This window comes from Odocoileus virginianus, unplaced genomic scaffold, assembly GCF_023699985.2.
Source record: "Odocoileus virginianus isolate 20LAN1187 ecotype Illinois unplaced genomic scaffold, Ovbor_1.2 Unplaced_Scaffold_4, whole genome shotgun sequence".
In the NCBI taxonomy this organism is placed as follows: domain Eukaryota; kingdom Metazoa; phylum Chordata; class Mammalia; order Artiodactyla; family Cervidae; genus Odocoileus; species Odocoileus virginianus.
Window position 1 is genome coordinate 1,874,297 of NW_027224266.1, and position 27,690 is coordinate 1,901,986.

Consider the following 27,690-nt stretch of genomic DNA (forward strand, 5'->3'; position numbering starts at 1 on the left):
CATTCTTCGACTTTCATGATTTTCTGTAAGTTAATAATACTTTTAATTTTACACATGAAAATAATGTACATGTTGCCAAGTAGTTTGATCAAGGTCATCCTCTGATCAGGTTAGAGGCCTTTCTTAGAAGTGTTTTACAACACACAATTACCTGTTTTAAAATTTAGTTGTAACTTGGGAAATCTTTCACTGAAGTATATCTGAGAGGATCCTACAGTATGTCCTTATTGAATATGGTTAAAAAAAATTATTTGTATTTATTCATAGAAATCCTTCTTGGAATAATTTATAGATGAAACATTTAGGGTGAGATACTATATATTACTGTGGGTTCCCCAGGTGGCGCTAGTGGTAAAGAACCCGCCTGCCAATGCAGGAGACATAGGAGATGCTGGTTTGATCCCTGGGTGGGGAAGATCCCCTGGAGGAGGGCATGGCAACCCACTCCAGTACTCTTGCCTGGAGAATCCCATGGACAGAGGAGCCTGGCGGGCTACAGTCCACGGGGTCACACAGAGTCAGACACGACTGAGTGACTTAGCACACATGCACTGTATATTACTAGAAATTGAAAACTGAGACCAAGGAAAAGAAGAACAATTATACTTACAAAAAAGTAGGATTTCTTTAGATGTGATTCACACTTGACTGAGCTAATGCAACCATGACAAAATTAAAAGGTTAGTTTTAAATTTTGTATTATAAAAAGGAGAAAGTGTATTGGTTCCCCAAGGATGCAGAGGTTTACTATGTATACCATATCATAAAAGAAACTTCTTATGTGAGTCATTATGAAGAGGACACAGAAGGAAAGTTATCTTGTATATGACGTATTTTACTGTTGGGTTGTACTTACTTTGCTCATTTTGGGGAAACAGAATTTTTCCTAGTGCCTACTTTCATGACTATACATATGCTAATAGAATAGATAAGCAAAAATAATTGTTAATAATAATGAATTTCACAAGTAAATGAACTTAGGTTTGCTTAAAAAAGAAGCTGCTTATGAGTCCTTATAATTTTTCTGTCTTGGGTGCCTTAGTTCCAAGATACAATGCCCATCTCTCCATGTTCATGTTAGTACTTACACATTTTTTTGTAATTTGTTTATCTGATGTTTCCCCAAATCCTCATTTGACTATGAATTCTGCTAGGCCAGGAATCCTATCTTATTCATGTTTAACTCTTAATACTTGTTCCATTGCCTGTACATACAGTAAAGTACTCAGTAAATGTTGACTGAATAAAATATTGATTTTAAGTATATTTGTTTTCTCTCTTTTTATAATTCAGAATTATGGCTTGGAAACAGAAAATCTAAAAACTCTTTCTCACAAGTTGAATGCATCTGCCAAAAATCTACAGAACTTTATAACAGGGAGGAGAAGGAGTGGCCATTATGATGGGAGAACCAGTCGAAAATTGCCAAATGACTTTCTGACTTCAGTTGTGGATCTGATTGGAGCAGCCAAGAGTCTGCTTGCTTGGTTGGACAGGTAAAATCTTTTACATGTTTCATAAATTATCCTCTTCAGACATCAGTTTGAATATAACATTATTTCATTTTTTTCTTGTGAAAGGATTGTTGATTGATAAATTGATAAGTAGAGGAATATTAAGTAAAAAATGTCTAATTATGATTTACCACAATATAGGCATTGTGATTCTAATTATTTTCAAAATTTTATATTTGCAAATTTTTGTATGCAACTGAATAGCTAATCAGTCATTAGTTCCTGACAGTTTTAAAATACATTTTCTGCTTTATAAGCAAATCATTTTTGGCTGTCACAACAAGATTTGTAATACTGTCTTGCTTTGTCTCCTGATTTTCTATGTGCTTTTCATTCATTGGTCATATTTAAAGAAGCAAACATCAGGATTCTATTTATTGTTTTTAAATGGGTAATTAGACATTGAAATTTTCATAGCATGCATTGTATGTCTCTACATTTGATTTATTCATTCTATATTATTATTCACATTGCACAGTCAATTTTGGGTATTACAGATACAGTTTTGGTCCTTTTTTTGCTAGTTTAGTTAATTCCATTTGTTTTGAACACATAAAATAACATAAAAGTTTTCATAATATAAAATGAAAAAGGTTAGGTTAAAATTGTACATGTGATTAAACATTTTAATGGTGAAACATTACAAGTATTAAAACTAAAGTTTTCATTTTTGAAAATTTTTTGTGAGGGACATAAGAATGTTAGTTGCTCAATTGTGTCAAACTCTTAGTGACCCCATGGACTATGGTCCACCAAGATGTGTACTATGTTATAATGGTTAAATAATCAAAAAAATATTTTGTCTGAGAAACTCTGATACATAGAAGTTTACTAGAATTTTTTCTTGAATTTTTTCTTGTCAGTAGGATTTTCATACATGTACAGATATATATGAGCTTCCCTGGTGGCTCAGTGGTAAAGAATCCACCTGCCAATGCAGGAGACACAAGACAGGAACGTGGGTTTGATCCTGGGTTTGGGAAGATCCCTTAAAGAGTGTTCTTGCCTGGAAAATTCCATGGACAGAGGAGCCTAGCAGGCTACAGTCCATGGGGTCATGAAGAGTCAGACACGACTTAGTGACTGACCACGCATGCACATATGTATATATACATATATACACAGTGACCCTTGAACAGCATGGGTTTGGAGTGCATGGGTCTACTTCTATATAGTTGTTTGTTTGTTTCAATCAATAAACATTACATTACTGCACATCATAATCATCCGTTGAATGAGTCTGCGAACATGGGCTGAGTATAAAGTTACACATGAATTTTCAACTGTGCAGCGTTGGGACTCCTAACCCTCTTGTTGTTTGAAGTTCAACTGTATTATATTTTTTCCTTTTTTAAAAATATAATACTTTATATTAAAAATAAAGTATTTTTATGTCTAAGGTAAAAGTTAAGATAATTTTACTTATTTCTGTATTCTCTAAATTTATGTATATATTACTAATAACGTATAACAAAGTTGAAAGTGTTAGTCGCTTAGTCATGTCCGATTCTTTGCAGCCCTATGGACTGGAGCCCACCAGACTTCTCTGTGCATGGAGTTCTCTAGGCAAGAATACTGTAGTGGGTTGCCATTCCCTTCTCCAAACATATGACATGATAATACTAAATCCAGATCTGAACAGTAGGCTGTATATCGTTAGCTTTTTTGATAGTTAATTGGTAGACAACATATTTCTCTTATGACACCATTAAATCCTTAAAATTGTTTAACCCACATTTATCAATTGTATGAATTGCCATTTAAACATAAATTCTACAAGTTGTATAATGGTCAATAAGTAAATATATTTAAACTATAGCTTATCTGTAAGTAATATAATATACTTGTTTCAAGAAGCTTCTCAGTAATTGGGAAACTTATAGAAAATATATTTGATTTTTAGTTACATCTTCTTATATCAACTATCCTATATTATAAATTTGCTCAGCTTTTATATTTTATTTGGTAAATTTCATTATTTTCTTTTTTACACTAGTACTTATGAAATGAATAAATAGAATGATTAGAGAATGTGTTTACCTCTTAATGGCAGGTAATATTTATAGAGTCACATAATGGCTTCTAGAACATTATGTAATAATTTCTGAGATTTCATTGTATTATATAATTTATTACAGTTGCATTATTTGTATTATCTAAGACCAGATCCTTAATAAGTGTTAGTTTATCTGCAAACATACCTGAGCATACACACACATACATAGTAATTTATACAGTCAATCAGTGGTGTTTTGTTGTTTCATAGGAAAAGAAAATGTGAGAAAAAGCCTGAATGAAATATTTTAATTCATCTGTTAGGCTTCCATTGCTGCAAAGGTTCTCATAATCCTTATTTTGAATTATATCATACTACAGTGATAATTAAATCAAAGGCCATTTAACATTTTGGCCATAAAAATGAAATATATACTTTGAAGAAACAAAGAGACAACTTTGTGATAACCTTAAAAATCTTCTGACTAGACTACAAACTGAAAAAAGAAACTGAAGTTTATATTTTGAAGATTTTTCTGAGGAAAGTTCAGCTCCAGGGTGGCTTGCCCATAATGATTATGCTTTAACAGATTAAGTTTTAAAAATGAAAGAAGAAGCACAAAAATAATTCTTTGACATTTTAAAGCATTTGGTCTTTATGCTGAAGGCATATGGGGAGTTGCTTAGGATCACTGTTGTTTTCAGACCTGTGAATTTGGACAATGACTTGGGCTATAGTGTTGGAAAATATTAGGTGAAGAATAAGGCTAAAAGAAGGGAAACCAGTTAAGAGGTTGTTTTAGGAGTATTTTTCCCTTGTTACCTCCCAGGGGTTAGTTTCAGGACCCCTCAGATACCAAAATTCGAGGATTCTCAGTCCCTTGTAGAAAATGACATGGCATTTGTATATAACCTATGCACATCTTCCTTTATGTATAAAATCATTGGTAGATTACTTATAATACATAATATATGCTATGTACATAATTGGCCTTATGCAACAAATTCAAATTTTACTCTTTTGAGCTCTCTGCAATCTTTTTTCCCAAATATTTTGAATCAAATTTGGCTGCACCCATGGATATGGAACTTGCCAATATGGAGTGCCAACTCTAATCATGCTACTGCTACTGTTGGTGATTCTGATGCTACCAGCCACATTCACTTAAAGCAAACCTAGGAGGGTTGTCTTCATTTTGCAGATAGGAAAAATATGACATTCAGAGGCAGAAGTTAAGTTCAAAACCAACTAGGAAGTAAGTGGTGGAGCCAGGATTCATTCCAGGCATCTGACCATAGAGTTGATTCTCTGCACTGCTATTGACTGAGATATTTAATTAGAGAAGCAGGAGTGGGGATAGAAGAATATTAGAGATAGATATAGAGACTAAGGAAAAGGGAGACATCTAGGGTGAATAAAGGTATCTGACTTGGCTCATCCAGTGGATGGTAAAACCATTATCAAAATAGGAAGAACGAGTTATGGTGGAGGACAAGGGTTGAGTGTTGGTCATGATTGTGAAAAGTTCTTTAGAATATTGCTGCTCAGAAAAGATAGATGGTGGATAGAGATTTGGGAATCATGAAAATGTGGATAGTAGTTAAAGTCCTGAATATATTAATATGGTGGTGTAATATTTTTAGAATGAATTCCTCTTTTTCTGTTCTGTTTTCCATAACACCGAAACCCTTCTAACACGCTATATAATTTGCTTATGTGTTAGTCTTGTTTTTATTTGCGAACTCTATACATGATGTATACTTCAGGAGAACAGGGATTTTCATCTGCTTTGTTCACTGCAGTCACAGTTATCTAGAAGAGTTCTTGGCCTATAGTAGGTACTCAATTTTTTGAGTGAACGAAGTGAACTGAGATAAGGAATGACTGCTGCAGACCACCACCAATTGAAGGATGATTAGAAGTTCAGCTTATGGGGAAAAAATAAGAAGGCATAACCAGAGACTCCATAGGCTAGAATTTGTTGAGAATGGTGTCATGGGAGCAAAAGGAGGAAAGAGTTTTTTTGGTATATCTAGGGGGAGGGAATGTTGATATTTTTGTATTTTTCCTAACTTTATTGAAATACAAGAGATGTATAATATTGTGTAAGTTTAGGCTATACAGTGTGATGATTTGATACATATAGATGTTGCAAAATGCTTACCACAATAAGATTAATTAATATAATTTATAAGCTCACATAATTACCTTTTTTGTATATGTGGTGAGAACATTTAAGATGGGAATAAAGAGTTTTAGGGAAAAAGTGAAGTGGTCAATAAGGTCAAATGCTGCTGACAGTTTAGGCAGGGTAAGACTGCCTAGTATTAGGTATTCACACACCTGAAAGTATGTGGTAAATTAGGGAATCAGGATATATATAATCTCACAAGCAACAATTTAGTCTTTTTATTTAGAATTAATGAAAGCTGGAATTCATGGATTGATTGTGAGTTAAATGTAAGTAATAACTCTGAAGAAATTTTTCTGCGAAATGGTTAGTAGTTCAGGATACTTTTGCATAATATCAGACTTCACCTTATTGTAGACTCATGTCTTTTAGAGGTGTTGGCAAGGAGGAAAGGCAAATGATGAGTGCTAGAAGGAAATGGCAACCCACTCCAGTATTCTTGCCTGGGAAATCCTGTGGATAGAGGAGCCTGCTGGGCTGTAGTCCATGGGGTCACAAAAGAGTCAGACATGATATAGCAACTAAACAACTTCTTCTAAGCAACTTAACAACTTTTGTATTTGGGAACTTGACTTTGCTTCTTCCACTGCCATAAAAGTAAAGTGTAAAGTGAAAGTTGCTCAGTCACGTCCAACTCTTTGCGACCCCATGGATAATAGCCTACCAGACTCTTCTGTCTATGGAATTCTCCAGGCAGGAACACTGGAGTGGGTAGCCATTTCCCTTCTCCAGGGATCTTCCCAATCCAGAGATTGAACCCAGGTCTCCCGCATTGTAGGTAGATTCTTTATCATCTGAGCCACCAGGGAAGCCCAATATAAATTTCAAAAGGTCCCAAAGTCAAATATAAATGTAATAGGATTTTATCTGTAACTGTGCCAGGTAAAATGTTTACATTGTTTGTTTTCCTGACAAGTAGCCCAGGAAAGTTTTCTTGACTTTTATTAGACATTGTTAACAGATGTGTATTTAGGTTATATTTTTATTCCTTTCAAAGAAAAAATGTCTTCTAGGTAGCAGCTAGAGCACAAGACAACACTCCACACGTCCTCTTGTTTCAATGTATCCTACAAACTACACCGGAAGCTAGACGCATTAATCAACGCTAGAAAAGCCAAAGAGCAGTGTTCTCCATGACTGCTGTTGTGAATCCCTGCCAGAACTCATCATGAAATAGTATAAAAGACCAAGGGGCTAATAAGAAAGAGATAAGTTTCAGTTCTGCTTCTGGCCCTGGGTAATATTGAACCTTAACCTCTGTTTTTCTTTTTAGAATAAGGATGTAAAATCTGGAGAATTTGAAGTTCTCTTTTAAGCACTAATATTCTGTAAATCATTGACCTTGTTCACCAAAGTGATATGAGAAATATATTCATTTTATTTCCCTTTACATAATTTGAAAGAACAAAACACTAACAAAATTTGTTAGTGATTTGTAAAATCATGATTTAACTCTATCTCTTCTCTGATTAAATTTAGTTCATATTAAGTTCTAGACCCAAACTGATCTGTTTTTGTGCTTTCTTTATATAAGGTAAGAATGTATCTTGTCTTTTTTATTTTTGTTTTGAAGAATTTAGAGCTTAAGTACTTAATAATAAAAGTTCCATAGAAATTATATTGACTTGTCATCGTAGATTAATTTGGAGGGTTTGAAATGGTCACTGCAATCAAATATTGCCAAGCATTGGACTTTAAACTTGGTTTAGTCCTCTGATATATATAATGCTCTGGTTGAAAAGTAAATTCTGTTAGTTGAGTATGGTTATTTTGATGCTAAGCAGCTGGCTTAATTTTTAAAATTTGACTTTTGGCATTACACCTGTTTTACATCTTAGGGGAACTTTCATGCACAGCAATATGATGACTTTATTGCAATTTTTACTTTATGTCACTTGAAGGAGAAGAAAGGAAAAGAAAAAATAGGAAAAAATCTTTAATTTAGTTCCGTACTGAACTAGATGCTTTGCATGTATTGACTCATTGAGTTCTCACGGAACTGGTATCATTATCACCATTTTACATATGAAACATGAAGTAACTTGCCTAAAGTTATTCACTAGTGTGAAAATTATCATTTAAATCTATGTTTGTTGTAATACAAAAGCCCTCCTTGTTTCACATTCATCTTGTTCCTTTGTTATACTACATTTCCTTTTGAATGTGGACTGATTATTCAGAATTTTGAAGAAGTAATTCTTTGGAATGCAGCATATATAAACATATATTTGTACTTGGGTGTTTCTCTTCAGATGCTAAACAAGAATACCACTTTTCTGTTTCTGGCCTTGACACTTCAAATTGCTATGTAGAATTTTATTTCTAGGAAGTTTATTTCCCATTCTACTTTGAAGACATCAATGAGATATATTTTAATATCTCTGAAAGCCTTCTGAATCTTTAAGGCAAAAGCATTAGAATGCTAGGGGAAATGTTTGCAAATCACAAAACCCGCAATTTCAGTGAAGCTTCTATTTAAATAATATTTAAAATGATTGAAATAAACACTTATTTTAAACAAACAGCTCCTAACATTTCTTAAATCTAAGGCTAAAAAAAATCCTTTTTTGTTCTTATTTTAATTATTGATGAATGAAACAACAGACTTTCTCAGAGGAAAAGCCTCAGATAGGAATCACAGTTGGTTAATATCTTTATTGTTTATTTTCAATTCATGGTTTACTTGTCTATTTTTAACCTACATCCTGCTATTTTTCACACCTCATCTTTCTTGCAGTTTTATATGGCTTTGCCAAAATGAATCTATACTTTGAGATTTACAGATCAATTAATGTTCCATGTTGTGCCATAACCTTCAAAAAATGTTCAAAAGTATTATTTATAGAAAAAGTTTATTTTACTATTTATAGTGAAAGTTTATTCTTTTCTCTCATTTTTAGCATTAATACCTATTTTTAATTGTTTCTACATTTTAGGACCATTCTTTTTTGAAGGGATCAATGAGATATCTTTAATCATTGAAAACCTTTTAACTGTTTAAGGCATAAAGGTTGGGATGCTAAGAAAAGAAATGTATTCTTTGAAATCTTTTCCTTTATCTAAGAAAGTGGTTGAACTAATTCTTCTTTCATGATAAGGAATTATAGGACAAAAATTATTTCTATACCAGGGAAAAATTATAGAGGCAGAGAAAACTACCCCAAACACTACCAGATGCTTGTTGTTTGGTCTGATTTCCTCTTGTTTGCTCACTGCTCCGACTTGGCGCCTCTTGTTCCAGAAATGAGCAGTGATGTTAGCAAGGCTGCCGTCACAGACCACCCCTCAGGCTCAGCAGTGTCAACCTGAGAAACACTAGGGCCTTTCCGATTTCCTGATTAACTCATAGCTTTTCTGATTAGCTTCTAATTTGTTTAGGATTTCTGAACCATTAATAATCTTTCCATAAATGCTTTTGTTTGAAAAGAATGTACAACAAATAAGTTTTTTATAGTATCAGTAACTTTTTCGTTAGAAAGAAGTATAAGCATTATGTTATCCATAAGATTTGAGAATAGTTGCATATTTTAAGATCTAAGTAGGATAGTTCCTGTAATGGCCATTTATTAATGAGCCAAGGATTTTATCTTTTTTAAAAAATTTTTAACTTTTGGCATCGAAAAGTTTTCATGCCATGAATTTAATTTCCTTTAAGTCAGCCACGTATTTTTTCCTAAGTAGCCTGAGCTCTAACTTAGGGTTTCTTGAGACTGAGAAACAAATTCCTCTCTTAATTTTGTTTTCAAACTGATCATGTTCAGCTATTCTGTAATGATACATTTCTTTATCTTGTTAAGTCATGATTGAGTGTTCATCTTTGGTAACTCACAAAGATTGGAAACTGTCAGCCTTCTTTTATTTATGTATGTGTATAGCCAAGATCATAATACCAGATATTAATATCTGCTGGCTAAGAATGGTTGTCAGTATGGTTATATGTGATTTACCTTTAAAATGAAAACTTTAGGGAGATTCACTACAACATAAAATTTATGTTTTCCTTGCTATATGTTTAGATACTTTTTCCATTTTTTTTTGGACACTTAATCTTGAGTGAGAAACGGGTCCTACTTGAAATATGAATATTCAGGAAAGTGGAAAACACGCCTTAGAATTCAGTTTGCTACAGACATTCAGTTATAAAATAGATTTTTCTTTTAGTACATTTTAAAGATCAGATGTGTATTTTTTTTAAAGAATTTATAGGGAAAATCATGCTGTACTTCATCACTTCTGAATGAAGTTTTAGATTTTATTAACAGTCTTTGACCTTTGCAAAACTAGGAACCCAAGCTCTTTCTAATCATGCCAGAAGCACTTTGAATTCTTAATTAAAATGCCAATTTTTATGCTTCAGTGCAGCAAAAATGGTCTTGGGATAGTTTTTAAAAATGATGTTTTCCTAGAAGTACTTATATCTTACATCATTAAAAAATAGTTTTATTGAGGCCTAATTTCCATTCTATAAAATTTATCCCCTTTAAAAAGTTTAATGAGTTTTAATAAATTTAGTTATAGCTATGCAATGATTTCTACAATCACGTGTTTTAGAAAATTTCCATCAGTATAGATTTGTTTAAAACTGGATCCTTCTTATAGTTAAAGAGGTTAATTTTTTTAATAGAGAACACAGATTAATTAATTGCATACATTTTCCTCTAACATTATTTGAATTCTTAATGACTCCTTATGTTTTAGTAAATTTTGTTGGAAAAATATACTGTTTTGAAATAGTAATAAGCAGTAGTGGAACACAGCACAAAATAGACTGTGGTATATAGAATCATTTAGAAAACTGTATGTCAAAACTACTGGAAAAAGAGGGCTTCCCCTGTGGCTCAGCTGGTAAAGAATCCACCTGCCATGTGGGAGACCTTGATCTCTGGGTTGGGAAGATCCCCTGGAGAAAGGAAAGGCTACCCACTCCAGTATTCTGGCCTGGAGAATTCTGTGGACTGTATAGTCACTCAGTGACTTCACTTTCACTGGAAAAAGAAAGGGTCATTAAATAAATGGAATTGGGGCACTTGATTAAGCCTTTCTAAAATAAATTATGATGGAGCACTACCTGTTCACTAAAGTAATTTTAGGTATATTATTTATTTAAGCGAGAAGCATTAGTATGTCGTAAGGAAACTGGAAAAAAATATAGACAAAATGATTTCTAGATGTGTACTTATTGTTTTAAAATATGCAATAAAATGCAAAGAAATACACTGTTTGACTATATAATATTGAAAAATATGACTAAGATAGATGACAAACTGGAAAAATACTTGTAGCAAACAGTTACAAAAAGTATAGGGTTAATGTGTACTATGTGAATATTACATTTAAATTAAAAAATAAAACACCAAAGTACAATAGATGAGCCTATAGTAAACAATTAAAAACAAGAAGAAACAGGGATTTCCTTGACAGTCCAGTGGTTAAGACTTTGCTTTCCAATGCAGGGGGTGTGGGTTCTATCCCTGGTCAGGGAGCTAAGATCCCACATGCCTTGGGGCCAAAAAACCAAAACATAAAACAGAAGATATATTGTAACAAATTAAGACATTAAAAATAGTCCACATTAAAAAGAAGAGGAAGAAACAAACTGCTAAGTTGTATAATATCAGGCAACAATTTCAAAGTACCTGAAGCAAAAACTGTCAGAACTAAAAGAAGAAATAGATAAATCCACAATTACAATTGGATACTTCATCCATTAGAAGAGCTGAATACCACCAGGTAACAAGATATAATTGACATTTTTAGAGCATTTCATCCAACAAATGTATAATACAAATTCTTTTCAAGTGTCTATGGAACATTCAGGGAGGTACACCACAACTGTGTCATAAAACAAACTTCAATACATTTAAAATAATTTAAATCAGAATGTCTTCTTTAACCATAATGCAGTCAAATTAGAAATCAAACAATGCACTTCTTAGTAATCTATGGATAAAAGGAGGAAATCTCAAGGGAAATAAAAAGAAATACATTGAACAGAATGAAAATTAGGGTAAGTCACAATTTTTGTCAGTTCAGTTCAGTCACTCAGTTGTGTCCAACTCTTTGCCACCCCATGGACTGCAGCACACCAGGCCTCCCTGTCCATCACCAACTCCCAGAGTTTACTCAAATTCATGTCCATTGAGTTGGTGATGCCATCCAACCATCTCATCCTCTGTCGTCCCCTTCTCCTCCCTCCTTCAATCTTTCCCAGCATCAGGGTCTTTTCCAGTGAGTCAGTTCTTCGCATCAGTTGGCCAAAGTATTGGAGTTTCAGCTTCAGCATCAGTCCTTCCAATGAATATTCAGGAATGATTTCCTTTAGGATGGATTGGTTAGATCTCCTTGCAGTCCAAAGGACTCTCAAGAGTCTTCTCCAACACCACAGTTCAAAAGCATCAATTCTTCGGTGCTCAGCTTTCTTTATAGTCCAGTTCTCACATCCATATATGACTACTGGAAAAACCACAGCTTTGACTAGACAGACCTTTGTTGGTAAAGTAATGTCTCTGCTTTTTAATATGCTGTCTAGGTTGGTCATAACTTTTCTTCCAAGGAGCAAGCATCTTTTAATTTCATGGCTGTAATCACCATCTGCAGTGATTTTGGAGCCCCCCAAAATAAAGTCTGTCACTGTTTCCACTGTTTCCCCATCTATTTGCCATGAAGTGATGGGACCAGATGCCATGATCTTAGTTTTCTGAATGTTGAGTTTTAAGCCAACTTTTTCACTCTCCTCTTTCACCTTCATCAAGAGGCTCTTTAGTTCTTCCTCACTTTCTGCCATAAGGGTGGTGTCATCTGCATATCTGAGGTTATCATTTCTCCCGGCAGTCTTGATTCCAGCTCATAGCATTTCTCATGATATGCTCTGCATATAAAGTTAAATAAGCAGGGTGACAATATAATATACATTTTATAATACAATTATAATAATATAATTTTTATATATGACAATATAATAATGCAATATTTATGGGACACAGCTAAAGCAGTTCTGAAAGGGAAATTTGTAAAAACTGTTTATATGAGAAAAAAGATCTCAAATCGCTATCTAAGCTCTCTTCTCAAGAAAATAGAAAAATCAACAAGCATGGGCATAAGGTTTCAGTTAAGCAAGATGAAAGATTTCTGGATACCTGGTGTAGAACATTGTACTTATAGTTAACAATACTCTCTGTAGCTGATCTTGTTTGTGCCGCCAGTTGACTTGCTGTTCACACTGTTTGTAGTGTTCACTGAACTTAGGGTAGATTAGGTATAAACTAAGAGACTAGCCCTAGGAACTGCAGTTGCGTTTATTCTCTCCTGGCTGGCCTGACAGCCATAACACAGCCTCTTTCCTGCCTGACACAGTAGCCATAGCAACAGCCATAAGATAACCGTAATGTAGCCACAATGTAGCCATAAGGTAACTTCATGCAGCATAATCATGGTGTCACTCCCGTGTAGCCCCAGTGCTGCAGTAGCCAGGACTCTCATGGTGAAGCTCGTACAGGCGTACTATACAAGGTAGCCTGTGGACCAAGTGAGTACCTTGTGACATGTGTGTGCAGTGCTAGAAGTGATCTCAGCTGTTACATAACTGTGCATAGCCATTGTTTACAGAACATGGAGCAATGGGGTGAGAGAGACCGACTAGCACCATCTTCTTAATTTCCCCACACTGTGTTTTACAGTTAAATTTTTAAGAGGTTAGATCTCATGTTAAGTATGCTTAAAAGAATTAAAATAGAAAATAAGCCCAAAGCAGCAGAAGGGAGCAAATAAAAATGATCACAGAACTAAATGAATGAAAATGGAAACACAGTATGTTGAGAAGTCAATCAAAATTAAAAGGATAACAAAGAAATACTACAAATAACTCTTTATAAATACATTTGACAGCTTCGATGATGTGAATCAATTCCTTCAAAAACATAGACTACCTAAACCAGTTGGAAAATTATCAGGGAAATTAGATAGCTCTTAAATATAGATAATAAATACATAGGGAAAATACATATAACTTTGGGAAAATACCAATTAAATCTGTGATATGCCCCTCTATAGCTATTAGAATGGCCAAAATAGGTAAGTGAAAAATAGGATTTTTAAACTATAACTAATAAAGAGCCTCTCATATGGACCCCTATGACAATGAGAGGTGCTTGAGTTCTAGAGTTTTTCTATAAGAGAGACATTCAGATTGTAACCAGGAAGCAGTTTTATATAAATTTCCTTAAGAGTTATCTGAAGCACTGAAGTTCTAGGTATCTGACTAGATTTTTACCCCCGTATCTTTTCTTTTTGTGATCTTGTTTTCTTTAAACTGGGCTTCCCATATAATCTCTGGTCCCATAAAAACCTAATTGGCATTCATAGACAAGAGGATAAAGAATAATGGAAGTAAAAGTCACTCAGTTGTGTCCAACTCTTTGCAATCCCATGGACTATACAGTCCATGGAATTCTCCAGGCCAGAATACTGGAGTGGGTAGCCTTTCCCTTCTCCAGAGGATCTTCCCAACCCAGGGATTGAACCCAGGTCTCCTACATTGCAGGCAGATTATTTACCAGCTGAGCCACTGTGAAATCATTTGGTGGCAGAACCCTTGCTTCGGAAAACGCTGCTGTCTGTAACATTCTTGAAAATATAAACCTTGTACAAATATATATTATTTGTATGCCAAATTGTTTGAAAAAGGATGTGAAGTGATATAAGGCATTAGTTTAGTACAAGTGAAAAGCTACTTAAACTCACAGAAGTTGGTATATTAGTGTTTAACTCTGGGGTATGGAATCTGGGAGTCAGCCTTCCTCTGTTTGAATTACTAGCTCCACCACTTACTAGTTTTCACTTAAGCTTGCTGTACCTCAAGTGTCTCATATGTAAAGTGAGACAATAAAATGAGACAATGTAAAATGAGTAAATAATAGTGTCTTGGAAAAGGAAATGGCAACCCACTCCAGTATTCTTGCCTGGGAAATCCCATGAACAGAGGAGCCCAGTGGGCTACAGTCCATGGGGTACCAAAGAGTCAAACATGACTTAGTGACTAAGCAAACAACAATTATAGTGCCTATAAGAGTTGTGAAAATTATTTGGTACATGTAAAGCAGTTAGAAGAGTAACTGGCACATAGTAAGTCCTCAGTAAGCGATAGCTGTCATGAGACTAAGCTCTAGATTGTGACTATTTGTAGAAGATACTGGACTCAACAAGGTTAGCTTCATTTGAAAATAACCCAAAATGTCTTTGCTTAAGTATGCCATTTTTTATTTTATTTTAAATGTAGTGAAGACTTTGTGAGTACCAGAGAACTTTTAAGTATTAAGAACTAAAAAAAAGAGAGAGTAGTTGGAAAGCAAGCATTGTTTCTTGTATTTAATTATCTTCCAAGCATTTATCTTAAATTTTTTTCCTTAAGTATGTTCTGAATATTTTTATCACTCTGTAAACTTAAGAACAATTCCTTTCACATTACTCAAAACCATATTTTACGCTGTTGTATTTGGGGACCTTTAGAAAGCTGTTCCAATTAATCACAATTTTCCTTTTCCCTTTATAGATCACCATTTGCTGCTGTCACAGACTATTCAGTTACAAGGAATAATGTCATACAGCTCTGCTTGGAATTAACAACAATCGTGCAACAGGTATTAGCTGGCAGAATTTCCTTCTGTTAATTTATTAGCTATCATTTTGTTTAATATAAATTTATTTTAATTGAAGGCTAATCACTTTACAATATTGTAGCGGTTTTGCTTATTTAGCAAGCATTTATAAAATACTGGTTTGGGATTTTTCTCTGAATATTCAAAGACAGATGTTTCAGTAGAAATCAACTACATAATTCATTGGAAAACTGTGCATATAATAGCCCAGTAAACAAGGGTTTTATTTATCAGTAGATGTAAAAGTAACCTGAACCTCTGGAGACAGTATTATATCAATAATAAGTAAGTCTGTTAGTCTCACACTTTTAGTGGGGATGAATAAACTATATTGGCTTTCACAAAATTAAATTGCCCCATTTGAATAGCAATCTGAAACTTTTGCTCTAAGATCCCATTAGTTCCTTACTAATACAATTAACTACAGTTTTATTTATATAGGTATACATAATAAATATACATAATAGCCTTTAATCATACTTAACCATTTAAGTGATCTATTTACATGACCCGGTTTTTTTACTTTGAATATTATGTAAACCAGGGACCTCCAAATAAAATGTGTCCAGGAGTGCAGCAGCTTATACAAATGTCCTGTCATAAGATATGAAGAAATGGTAGAGGAAGGAATTGACTAGTACATATCCTGCAAAAATTTGTTTAAATCTAGCAAAACATATCTGAGAGGTGTAAGGCCAGCAAGCACCACTCTGTAGAAGCCTGATGTCAACATAGTGCTGCTGCTGCTTTATCATTATTTGTTAACCTATCCAGTGATGCAGAAATAGGTAAAGCAGAGGATAAAATGTGATGATACAGAAGATGATTGAGGAAATTAATGATTTAACTTATCCTTCTACTCCCTGTCTTTATTACCAAGGATAATTAAGAATTTCCTATATTGCCTATATTTTCTCAAATAAGAAATTTTATCAGTACAAATTTTAATGTTTCAAGTGTACTTTCTGTTGCACTATATAGATTTTATTAGCACCATTTCTCTGAAACTGCAGGTCTATAGAAAGGAGAGTTAAGTTTGTGACTTTTAATTGTGGAATATAAGAGACATTCATCATTCTGTCATAGCAGTAAGAAAGTCAGTAACTCATAGCTACTAGTCACAGACATTGATGAAGATGATAAATATTTTATGAGCTTTGAAATACTCTTGTCTCAGTACATGTCTTCATATTTGATATCGGTAAATTTTATTTCTGAATGTCAAAGGTTTCTGGATAATAGGGAGGAGAGTGGCATTTGAGGGTGAGGGTTAGCAAATGTTTTCTGTGAAAGGCCTAATAGTATTTAAGGTTTTGGAGGCTTTATGATATAGGCTATATGGTGTTTGATCCAACTGCTCAATTCTGCTGTTACTCTGCAAAAGCAGTCACAGACAGTGTGTTCGGGAAATGAATGGGCATAGCCGTGCGCCAATAAAACTTGTGTTACGAAAACATGCAGCAGGTTGAATTCAATGCTGGGCCACAGTTTGCTGACTTCTTTTCTAGAGCTATGCTAGTCCAGTGTGTCCAGTGTGCTTCGTGAACCAGTAGTATTATCATCACAAAGAAACTTGTTAGAAATTCAGATTCTTGGCACACACTCCCAAATTTACTGTGGGGAATGCCCAGGAATCTGAGTGTTTACTAGTTTTCCAGGTGATTCTGGTTCTCATACAGTGTTCTAGGGCATAGGAATGAAAAAGCAGTAATATAATCTATGGGTAATTTTCCCCGTAGTTCTGTATTATCGGTGACATTGCTTCAAAAAAATGTTTTCTAAAGTGACTTTTAAAAGCCATTAAACTTGACCAGAGACTTGAGATGTGGATAGCAGAGTATTAGTTTCTTCTCTTTTACTATGAAAAAACATTTTCTCCGCTTTAAGGGTAACTACTGCACAGTATTTGTATGATAATCATTCCTAGTATATTGGATATGTGTTCAGGAGTAATCTATATGCAAATAATCCTTGTTTTGCATTTTATGTATATAATTATATATATATAGTAATTTGCAAATGATTATTGTCTGCTACATGACAAGATCTGTGATAATCACATTATATGTATTTCTTAATGTTTTCATTTATGCATGAGACCCAAGACAATTCAAATACTGTGGAATTAAATGGGAGAATTAAGTTTATTTTTTTTTAACTTTTATACATGAGAAACTCATTGTCAGTTCTTTGAGAATGCAGTCCATCTAATGTCACCTTCTAAAATAATGTAATTTCCATGCATAATTATGACAGAAAGTGGATGTTTTTAATTTCTTTTATCTCCTTTAAACATCTGAATCTAGATAGCCAGTTTAAGGTTAACTTTTGAGTAACTGGCCCACTGTTGCCTTGTAAACAAAGAGTGCAATTCTTCTAAATGGCAACTTTGAAAAGTTTTCTTGAAAATATTGAAGGAGGATCAGGTGTATTCATTTTCACTGAATTCATTCATACCTACTTTTTTCCTATATCAAAATAATTCTGTTATTAGATTTAAACAAACTCATCTTTTAAAAAGTTATGTTTCTTTTAACATTACCTATAAAGTAAAAAATGGACAGTTTTCTATGTTTAGAATTCACAAGTTCTAGAACATAATTTTGTCACGATAACCTTCAGATGTCATATTCAGAACAGCTGAAATGATTTTCAGTGACTTAAAATTTCCTGTAGAGGCATGTGCAGGGGTGGAAGTGCAGTTTGTGTAGAATATGACTAACCCACCCATTCCGCTATTTTAAGAACCTACCATCTAAGTAACAAGTGATGCAGTTTTCATTTCCAGAATGTATGAACACCTGCTATAGATATCTACTTCATAGAAAACATGTGCCATTCTGATATTGCCCTCAGAAGCTTGTTCATGCTCACAACAGGACCTTTTAACAGCTACACTATTTGGCTCAAAGTTCTCTTTAGGAAGCTTACTTCAAGGCATAATGGGTTTGAGTTTTGCTATTTACAGATCAGGAAACATCAGGTCGAATAGAGAGAGATGTTTTTACAGCTTGAACTTTAAGTACATTTTGTCTTGAACAAGTGTAGAATTACTGAAATTATCCCCAAATAATTGAAATACTCCAGATATACTGAGGACATAGAAGGACTTGCTGTACCCTCCACCCACTGTACACTCTGTTTTGAAGAGGATGCCTTGCCCTTCTTAGGACATTTTGCCCTGATATAACCCATTTATTTTTTTTTTAATGTTTGGTAGCTCATAACATTTGTCACTGTTACTTCTGTTTCACCCTCATTTCCCGGTCACATGTCCTGTTCCATACGTAACTTTTAAGATGTTTCCAAACAGAAAGTTCTCTGTACATGAATGTTCTTGGTTCTTGCCTTGCCTACCCCATCCCGGTATGTACCTGACTTGATGTCATAATTCATCTACTTTAACTCTTTTCTGTTGTACCTTAAAGGAAATATTAGATGTAAATTTTTCTTAATAAAGAACATCTTTGTGTCATTCTGATTTAATCTACTTACAAGTATAGAATGGATCACTTTCAGACTAGTCATCCTAAAGCCCTGCTCTGATTCTGTCGCTTTCAGCAATTTTCCCCTAATCTCCAAACTGATTACAAATTCCTCTCTTTGGAATTCAAAGGACTCCGAGTATGGGTCTAACATAATTTTGATTTTATTCTCTAATTCTCCTTTGTATCTTAATTGTACTCTGGTTCATGTGCATGAGTTATTGTTGGTAAAATAGATCTTGTAGTTTCATCTTTTTATGTTTTGAGGCTGCCTCAGAACATTCCCCATATATCCTTTATCTCTGCCTGCCAAAATCATGTCCCATCCTTTAAGGCTTCTAGGGAATACCACCTCACTCATGAAATTTTTACCATTTCTCATAATTGTTTATATTCCCCCTACTTTGACCATTTATATTTAATATAATTACTGATGTGGTTGGGATTAAATTAAATATACCACCCTGCTGTTTGTCTTCTTTGTCTCCAGTCTGGTCTTTGTTCTTTTTTCTGCATTGATTATCTTATATGATTACGTTTTGTCCTTTTCGTTAACTTCTCAGATCTAATTCTTTGTTGTGTGGGCAGAGATAGAAATCTCTTACTTTACATGCGTTTTATATCTTGTCAGTTATATTCTGCTGTGAATCATACTTATCTTTCTTCCATTAGATTGTTATCTCCTTGAAGACAGGAACAATGTGTGCTTATTACTTGTTAAAATAAATTGACCTGAGCCCCAGTTATCTTATATGGTTTAGCACATGCTCATTTATGCTCTTCCAGAAAAGTCTAGAATTAAATGCTTGAATTGTTACTCATTTTTATTCACCTCCTGTGTAAAAGCTGCAGTTCTATCTCTGCTACTCATATTAAGAACCCCAGAGATATCCAGAGACACCCATCACTTTGCATCTCAGTTTGTTCATTAATTAAAATAAAATTACTGATCCTCATAACCATTTCCCAATGCTAGAATGAAAGTGAACAAAACTTCAGAAACACCATATGCTTTTATATAATGCTAGCAAAACATATTTTTAGAGGAAACTTAATTATAGGCATAAAATGAAAGTTTATAAATCATCTCTTAAATAATTACTCTTTTTCTACTGTTATGTGATGTCTTTGATACAAGGTCTTTCTTGGCTCTCTTGTCTGTTGACTCCTATCTTAGCAATAGGAATGAGGATGATAATTAAAATAATGAAATAAAACAGTTAACTGTTTGCTTCTTGGTGATGAAAATATGGGTAATTTTAGTTTATTTAGACTACTTTTTTGTGTTTTTCAAATTTTCTAAAATGAATTTGAGTTAGAAAAATATGAAAAGAATGCTATGTATGTTGACGAAATACTGCTTAAGTTTGATGGAAGAGCACAGCATAGATGAATACTTATTATATTTTGAAATAAATTATGTAGTTTACAAACAGTCAGTGTCCATCTAATGGTCTCATTCAGCCATTAAATACACAGTAATCATTGCATTCACTTGGACTTCTATGCAGTATCTAAAGACTGAATTAAACTTAAGCTGCCAGTAAAAGAGGCCAATTTGAATAAGCAAAGTGTAGATTAAAAAAAAATATCTAGGGCATGCATTTATTACTAGGCTTTCAAGAAATCTCATCTGAACAGTTATGATGATAGTTATGCTTTGAAATATGCTGTACTTCAAATTATTTTTCACTCAACTTTAATTATTTTTATTCCCTTTGCAGCAAGATGAGATGATCAATATCTAAAAATAAACTGTCACAAATAGTTTTTTTTTCCCTTCTTAACACAAAGGGGTGTTACTGTGAAGTAAGTGGAAAGTGCCTTTTGATATTAGCTACTTATATTTTAAGTAATGCAAACAATGGAGGAGAAAGATACATTTCTTTTAACAAGTTCTGTTTGGAAGAATTTATTTAATCTTACTGTATCTGTTTTTCTTATTTCCAGTTGTGATGGGTTTAGACCATTATAGCTGAAGTCTTTAAAAGAGATTCTTCCCCCAGCACCTCTTTCTCACATAAGATTGATTATAATAACACATTTGAGAAAAAAGGGAAACTGGTTTTAAAATCTTAAATGGAAAGAATTCTCACAAAGAACTGAAGCTGCAGATATTTAGAGCACTGTCAGCACCTGAAACAGAAAAGTGAGACAGGTACCCACGCACTTCTCAGCATTGAAATACTTGCCATGATGCCTACTCTGATGGGTATCAGCTTAACCTAAAATTATTCCATCTAAAATTTTTTCCAGTTCAAACACAAAAAAATGATTAGATTGTCATATAGTTAAGAAATGGTCATAAAAGTATCAGTTTGGAAGGTTCAGCTTTGGTGGAACTTAGAATACTTGGGGCAAGGGACAGAGGGTAGGAATGATGAGTCCTGGAAGACTTGAGGCTTAGCCCCATTGTTTCATGCATATACATATGCATAAGTATTTTGAAAATAGTCTTTTACTATTGTGCCATATTTTTAAAAAAATTTTATGCATAGTTATTAGGTCTTCTGTCCTTTAAAAATGTTTATAAGATAATAATACTTGTTAGTTTAAAAACAGAAAACCTTAAAGAATAGTTACTGTCATGTCAATTTAAGCACCAGAAACAACTGTGCCACTGCTATGGTCTTTCCTATAATAAATGTCTTTGATTAAGTTGTTATTCTGACTTTCTGCCAGTTTGTTTGATATTTTCCCCCATGTTTACTGTCTAATGTATTTTCTTTTTTTTTCAAATCTTCATTCAAGAAAATGGAAAAGTCATCTTCAGAGGTCAACGTTAATAATATTTCTTTTTGATGGACATCTTCCTCTAAATTATGTGTGTGTACTCTCTAATCAATTTTGTTACCTTTACATTGTTTTAAATACAAATCAGTCAAAGTAAACTATCTATGAATTATTCTTAAGTATACATTTTGAAATAAAAATACATATTTAGTATATAACTTTATGAAAAGAATGCCTGCTTGAATTTAATCTAGCCTGTTTTATCTTAATCCAGTTGTTATTTACTCAAAGTAAATTTCCAGGAGAAAATAAGAGCTTTTTAAGGACTTAATTGAATTGGTATTTATGGTTTAAATTGTTAGGGCATGTATTTATAAATACTAAAAAAGACTTAAAAGATTATAGAATTTTGTAAAAATAGCCTTAGAAGTGATTTTTAATGTTTTATTAAGGACTTATACAAAAAAAATTTAGCCAGTAAGTTTATTGACAAAAATAGCTATCATATTTAATGTCATTATATTTTATCCACATGAGTATTACCTCCTTTACCTTTCTAGTTGACCTTTTATATTATTTACTCTTTTATTTTATGGCAAAATAGTATAGTGGGCTTTGACATAAAGTAGATATGAATTCATCATGGCTCTGCTTTTTACAAACAGTATGAATTTTTGCAGATTACTTCATATCATAATTTTGTCTTCATCTATAAAGTGGATCACTTTGTTGGATTATTAAGGTGAATTTCTGTGAATATTGGAAATTGATCTAGTTCATGATCTGATGTTTTAGTGAGAGCTTAATAAACGGCAATTTTAGTTATCTTGTATAGCAAAAGATCTTTGGAAACCCTCAAGTCAGTTTGTTGTTTCACACAAAATTTAAAGGAGTGTTTCTCTGCTTACTTTTGGTATTGAGTGGCAGTGAAGAAAGACCTGGTTCTAAAATGAGTGATTTTTTTTAAAAAAGGATTTTGGTTTAATTTCAGATGTTTTTTAGAATTTAAGGTGATTGATAACTATGCTTCATATTCTAAATGATATTTTGAAATGTCCATGTTCAACTGGAATATAGAAATTAATTTTGATTATTTGTGAATTTGTCACCCCTATCCATATATTCAAGTAACCTTGAGTTGAAAATGGAAAATTCAAAACAAATAAAGGTAAAAGGCTAGTGTATAATAGTAAGTTATACAGAGTTTGTGTTCTAAAAGGGATATTAAGATTCAAGTAGTAGTGAGATACATGTATATGGGGTAGGCAGGCTACACATTTTATGGTTCATGTAATAAGTATTAAACTATATGAAAGCTCAGCCAAGATAGTCTATCATTCATCTCAAACATGGCTTTCAATATTATTTTTGCTGTATTCTCAGGGTTAGTGTTTTAGCCTTCCTGAAACAGACATTCTAGGTGACCTTAAAAATGGACTTGGGCTCTTGGGATTTGAAACTGGGACATTTCAGACCAAAAACCAGGACAAACTTTACATGTAATTTTTAAACAATATGAATTGCATTACTTAGCATACCTGTTGAAGGCAATATGAAAGATGATTCTTTTTTATTTTATATTTAAGCAGTATGTTTTAGTTCAATATTCCTTTAAGTTTTCTTCAGTTGTTTTAGCTGACGATGAGAAGCAAAACCATTATCTTTTTAAACTTTTCTTTATGATCCTAGTATATAATGAATCAGATAGTAGATATACAACTATTAAGCATAGTACCCAGATAGCTTGAGGAATGTTTTTTCTGAAGACAAATATGAGACCAAAAATTTATAGAATTTGCAAAGCTGAGATTATGTTGTGTGTATGTGCCTGTATCCCTTTAAGGCCTGGAATATAGCATTATAATCAGAATAGATATAAATACACAGAGAAAAAAAGAAATCCTCATTCTTGATGTTTAAAAAAAAGTGATTATTGATAGCTGCAAAATTCCTGAAGGCTCAGAACGAAAAGTAAATAAGTGATGAAATTATTACATACTAATAAGACTTTAGGAAAGCACTATTTAGAATATTAGACATAATAATTTATTATTCTTCCAGCTTTATGACACTTTTTTGTGAAAAAAACTTTAAAACATACAAAATGAAATAGGTTATTTTTATAGGTTTATTCTTTTACAAACCTAGACTGTGTTGCATATTATCTGAGCATCTTACCAAGACACTTTTAAAGATGTAGATATTCAATAGTATCATCATTAATAATAACAGAAGAACTGGATGTGTGGTGCCATTAGTGTACTAATCAAATTCTTTTAGGTAATAAATGACAGGGTGCTATTTTTCAGACATCTGTTTTCTCACTATTATATTTTTAAATGTATGTTATGTATATATACATATATACACAAGCGAATTCATGTCATATATATGTTGTGAGGCATAAAAATAAATCAAATACTCTTAAATTGGCCATTTAATAGCTAGAACATTACCAATATTGTCTTAGTTATAATTGTGCTCTTTCTTCTCATTACCCTGCCTTTTCTAAGGGTGTTTATTATTTCATGTTTTTTTCTGTAAAGTAATTTCGTACATTTTCTAAACATTTCATTTAGTTAAGCTTGACTTTAAGCTTTGTACAAATAGTGTCGCTTTGCGTATTACTTTCTTACTTGATAATGTATAGTGAACTAATTAATGTTTTGTTTAGCCACTGTAGTTCATTCACTTTCAATACATATAATACTTAATTATATGTATATACTTCAGTGTTTGTTCATTCTTCTGACCATGAATATTTGGACTATGTATGTAGGAGGGTAATTGCTGGGTTATACAGTATACACATGCTCATCTTTAGAAATGTACCACATCCTTTTCTCAAAGTTTTATTGCTTATTTATCTAATATACTTTCATTGCCTTCCTATTTTCTGAATTACTACATTTTGTCATACTGTCTTATTATACAGTTCACCTTTCAAGAGGCTTTTAAAATATTCTCCCAAAGACCCCAAGAAGATAGAACATTTAGCATTATTGCTCTATTATATATAAGGAAATAGATGGATTACACGATTCTTAACCCTTTTAGATGGTCAGGTTTTCAAAAGAGAATCCCTGATGTGCTCCCATTTGTAATCTACTGTGGTGATTCTATTAAAAGAATCAAGCCAAATGTAATACTAATCCATTTAAGAAAAGATTTGCTGTAGGAGATTTGGTAAAGGCAACTTTTCTGCTTTTTGCACCTGAGTGTCTCTAGTGCCAGGCAAATAAATGTTGAAAAAATGAAAGGATTCATTTTCTCTTTAAAATTTCACCTAAAAAGTGGTTACAGGGTTTTAAATGTAATCACTGTAACTAGTTCTGAGGCTGATGAAAACCTGAGAGAACTAAACAAAATACTGGTTTCTTTTTTCAAAGTTGATAAAATCCAGGTATATCATGATTATTAGAGATATAGTCCTTAATATTTTAAGACTGACTGTGGTGAACAGTATGAAGATTACTTAAAAATCTAGGAATAAAACTACCATATGACCCCACAGTCCTACCACTGGGCATATACCGTGAGAAAACCATAATCCAAAAAGATACATGTACCCCAGTGTTCATAGCAACACTATTTACAATGGCCAGGACATGGAAGCAACCTAGATGTCCATTGACAGATATATATACTGGAATATTACTCAGCCATAAAAGGAATGGATTTGAGTCAGTTGTAGTGAGGTGCATGAACCTAGAGCCTGTTATACAGAGTGAAGTCAGAAAGAGAAAAACAAATATGTGTATTAATGCATATATGTGGAATCTAGAAAAATGGTACTGATGAACCTATTTGCAGGGCAGGAATAGAGATGCAGACATAGAGAACAGGCTTGTGGACACAGTGGGGGAAGGAGAGGGTGGGACGAATTGAGAAAGTAGCATTGAAACATATACATTACCATGTGTAAAATAGATAGCTAGTGGGAAGTTGCTATATAACACAGGGAGCTTAGCTGGTGTTCTTTGACAACCTACAGGGATGAGATGGGAGTAGGGATGGGAGGAAGGTTTAAGAGGAAGGTATGCTTATGGCTGGCTTAGGGAGGTTTGCATATGTATGCTTATGGCTGATTCACATCATTGTATGGCAGGAACCGACATAACATTGTAAAGCAATTATCCAATTAAGTTAAAGAATAGTTTAAGGCTGCTTCTTCTATTTCTTCTCCTTTCAATGCTTGTAACTCCAGGGAGATGAGTTGGGTAGGGACAGGAGGGGGACAGTGTTAATGGCACTTGTCTCCTTGTGAAACTGGTAATAAGCTGGTGAATTGAGAATTATAGTGGAGAGGAAACTTGGAGGGGAAGGCTGGTTTGGGAGCTAAAGAAAGTTCCTGTTACTACTGTCCATTCTGCTTCCCACCCTCCCCAAATAAATCCATTTATACATTTCTGAGTATCATTTAGATGCTTTTATAGCTTAAAAATTCCATTTTTTGATCTGATAGCAAATTTGAAAACCTGAACCATAAAAGAATATAGAACATGATGTTATTGGACTACGCCCTGTCATAGCAATAGTTATCAAAGTACCTAAAGGGAAAAATCAAAAGGTTTGGTTAGGTAAATTATTGGTTCTGATTCTGTAAATATTTTGTTGTGTATCTTGCTCTTATTTAAGCACTATCTGCAAAGTTTTTAAATCCTTTTGAAATGTCTACCCTAGCACTATGCAGCAGTTATTAATACCATAACTATTAATTTCCCTTTTAATGTTTCACCATTTTCCACAGCCCTCCATACCCCACTAAGTATCTCACTAGGCTTCCTGGTTCTTCCCATTTAAACTATCTGCATGAATGCTTTCCTGTCCTGTCTCCCTACCTGCTTTTTAAAATTGGTTCACCTTTATAACCCCTCCCTCAAGCCATGTCATCTGGATAAATCCTATACCTTATGACATTTAAAAATTATTAGCAAGAACAAAGGGCTGTATAAATTATGATAGGCAGGCAATGGTATTATTTCTGTTTTGAGGTTGGCAAAATGCTTTTAGAACTTATCAGCTTTATCCCTCACAATAATCAAATCAGGTGAAATAGGTAGACTAAATGTCATTATCTCAATTTTGTAAATGGATAAATAGAATTTTAGAGAGGGACAGTGACATAGTCATTTAGTGACATGACCAGGACTTAGATCCAGCTGCTTTGACATGGTTGTAATACTTCCTGCTCATTGTTTCCCAAGTTTGGCTTCACCTTGGAATGGAGTAAAGAGCTTTTTATTTAAAAACACAGATATCTGGGTCCCATCCAAGACCTATTAAATTAGACTCTCTTGGTAGGGTTGTAATCAGTTTTTTTAAAGTGATGCCTCAGTTGATTCTAACATAGAGCCAAAGTTGATAACCACTGTGATGTAGTCACACTGCTTTAATGAGATAAACGTGAGGTAGGAAGAAAATGTATGTGATCAAGAACAGTGCTTCCCAATGGTTGGTCCAAGGACTATGATTCACCCAGGGAAGCTTGTTAAAATGCAGATTTCTTGGACTTCACTACGGTATGAATGGTTGAGAATGATGGATCAGGAGGCCCAACCATTATAGGTGATATCAGCCCAGAGCCCACACTTTTATAAACAGGCTGAAGTTTTGAATATACAACTGTTGCTATCAGTTCATAGTCTATTTGGGTCATAAATGCATTTCCAAAAGGATTAGACTTGTTCTTCGAAACATCAAATATGTATGTTATTAACAAAAATGGTCCTTGTGCATTCATAATAGCAGGAGAACCCATGCTAGAAACTAATGTGGCATCAACAGACAGAGGCAGAAACTATACTTACTAAAACAAGAAGGAATAATAATACTTTAGCATTTTTATAAACCGTATTATTTATAAACCATATTATGCCTTATTTGGATTATATAGTTGAATCATTACACAAAATCTGTGACATAGATTTCATACCTATCTTAGATGAAAGCAAGAAATCAAAGAAAATGTAGAGCTGCTAGTTAAAGGCACTAGTTTTCTGAGATATTTTGCCCAACTGCTGATGTACTTTTTAATAACCCTGGCCTCTTGGGTTGGGTCAGAATAATCACCAATGTTAGATAGGTAATTCATAAGAAATTAGACCTTAACACAAGT

The 27,690-nt window shown here is 33.5% G+C and overlaps 1 protein-coding gene across 5 annotated transcripts in view; it reads left to right on the top strand.

The window, feature by feature from the left end:
- Window positions 1–27,690, top strand: part of CNKSR2 (connector enhancer of kinase suppressor of Ras 2) — a 270,849-nt gene that overhangs the window by 64,969 nt on the left and 178,190 nt on the right. For all 5 annotated transcript variants that reach the window (XM_070462393.1, XM_070462394.1, XM_070462395.1 and 2 more), the window contains exons 3-4: window positions 1,294–1,496; window positions 15,249–15,336. In XM_070462393.1, coding sequence (XP_070318494.1) covers window positions 1,294–1,496; window positions 15,249–15,336 — 291 coding nt within the window. The remainder of the gene's footprint in view (window positions 1–1,293; window positions 1,497–15,248; window positions 15,337–27,690) is intronic.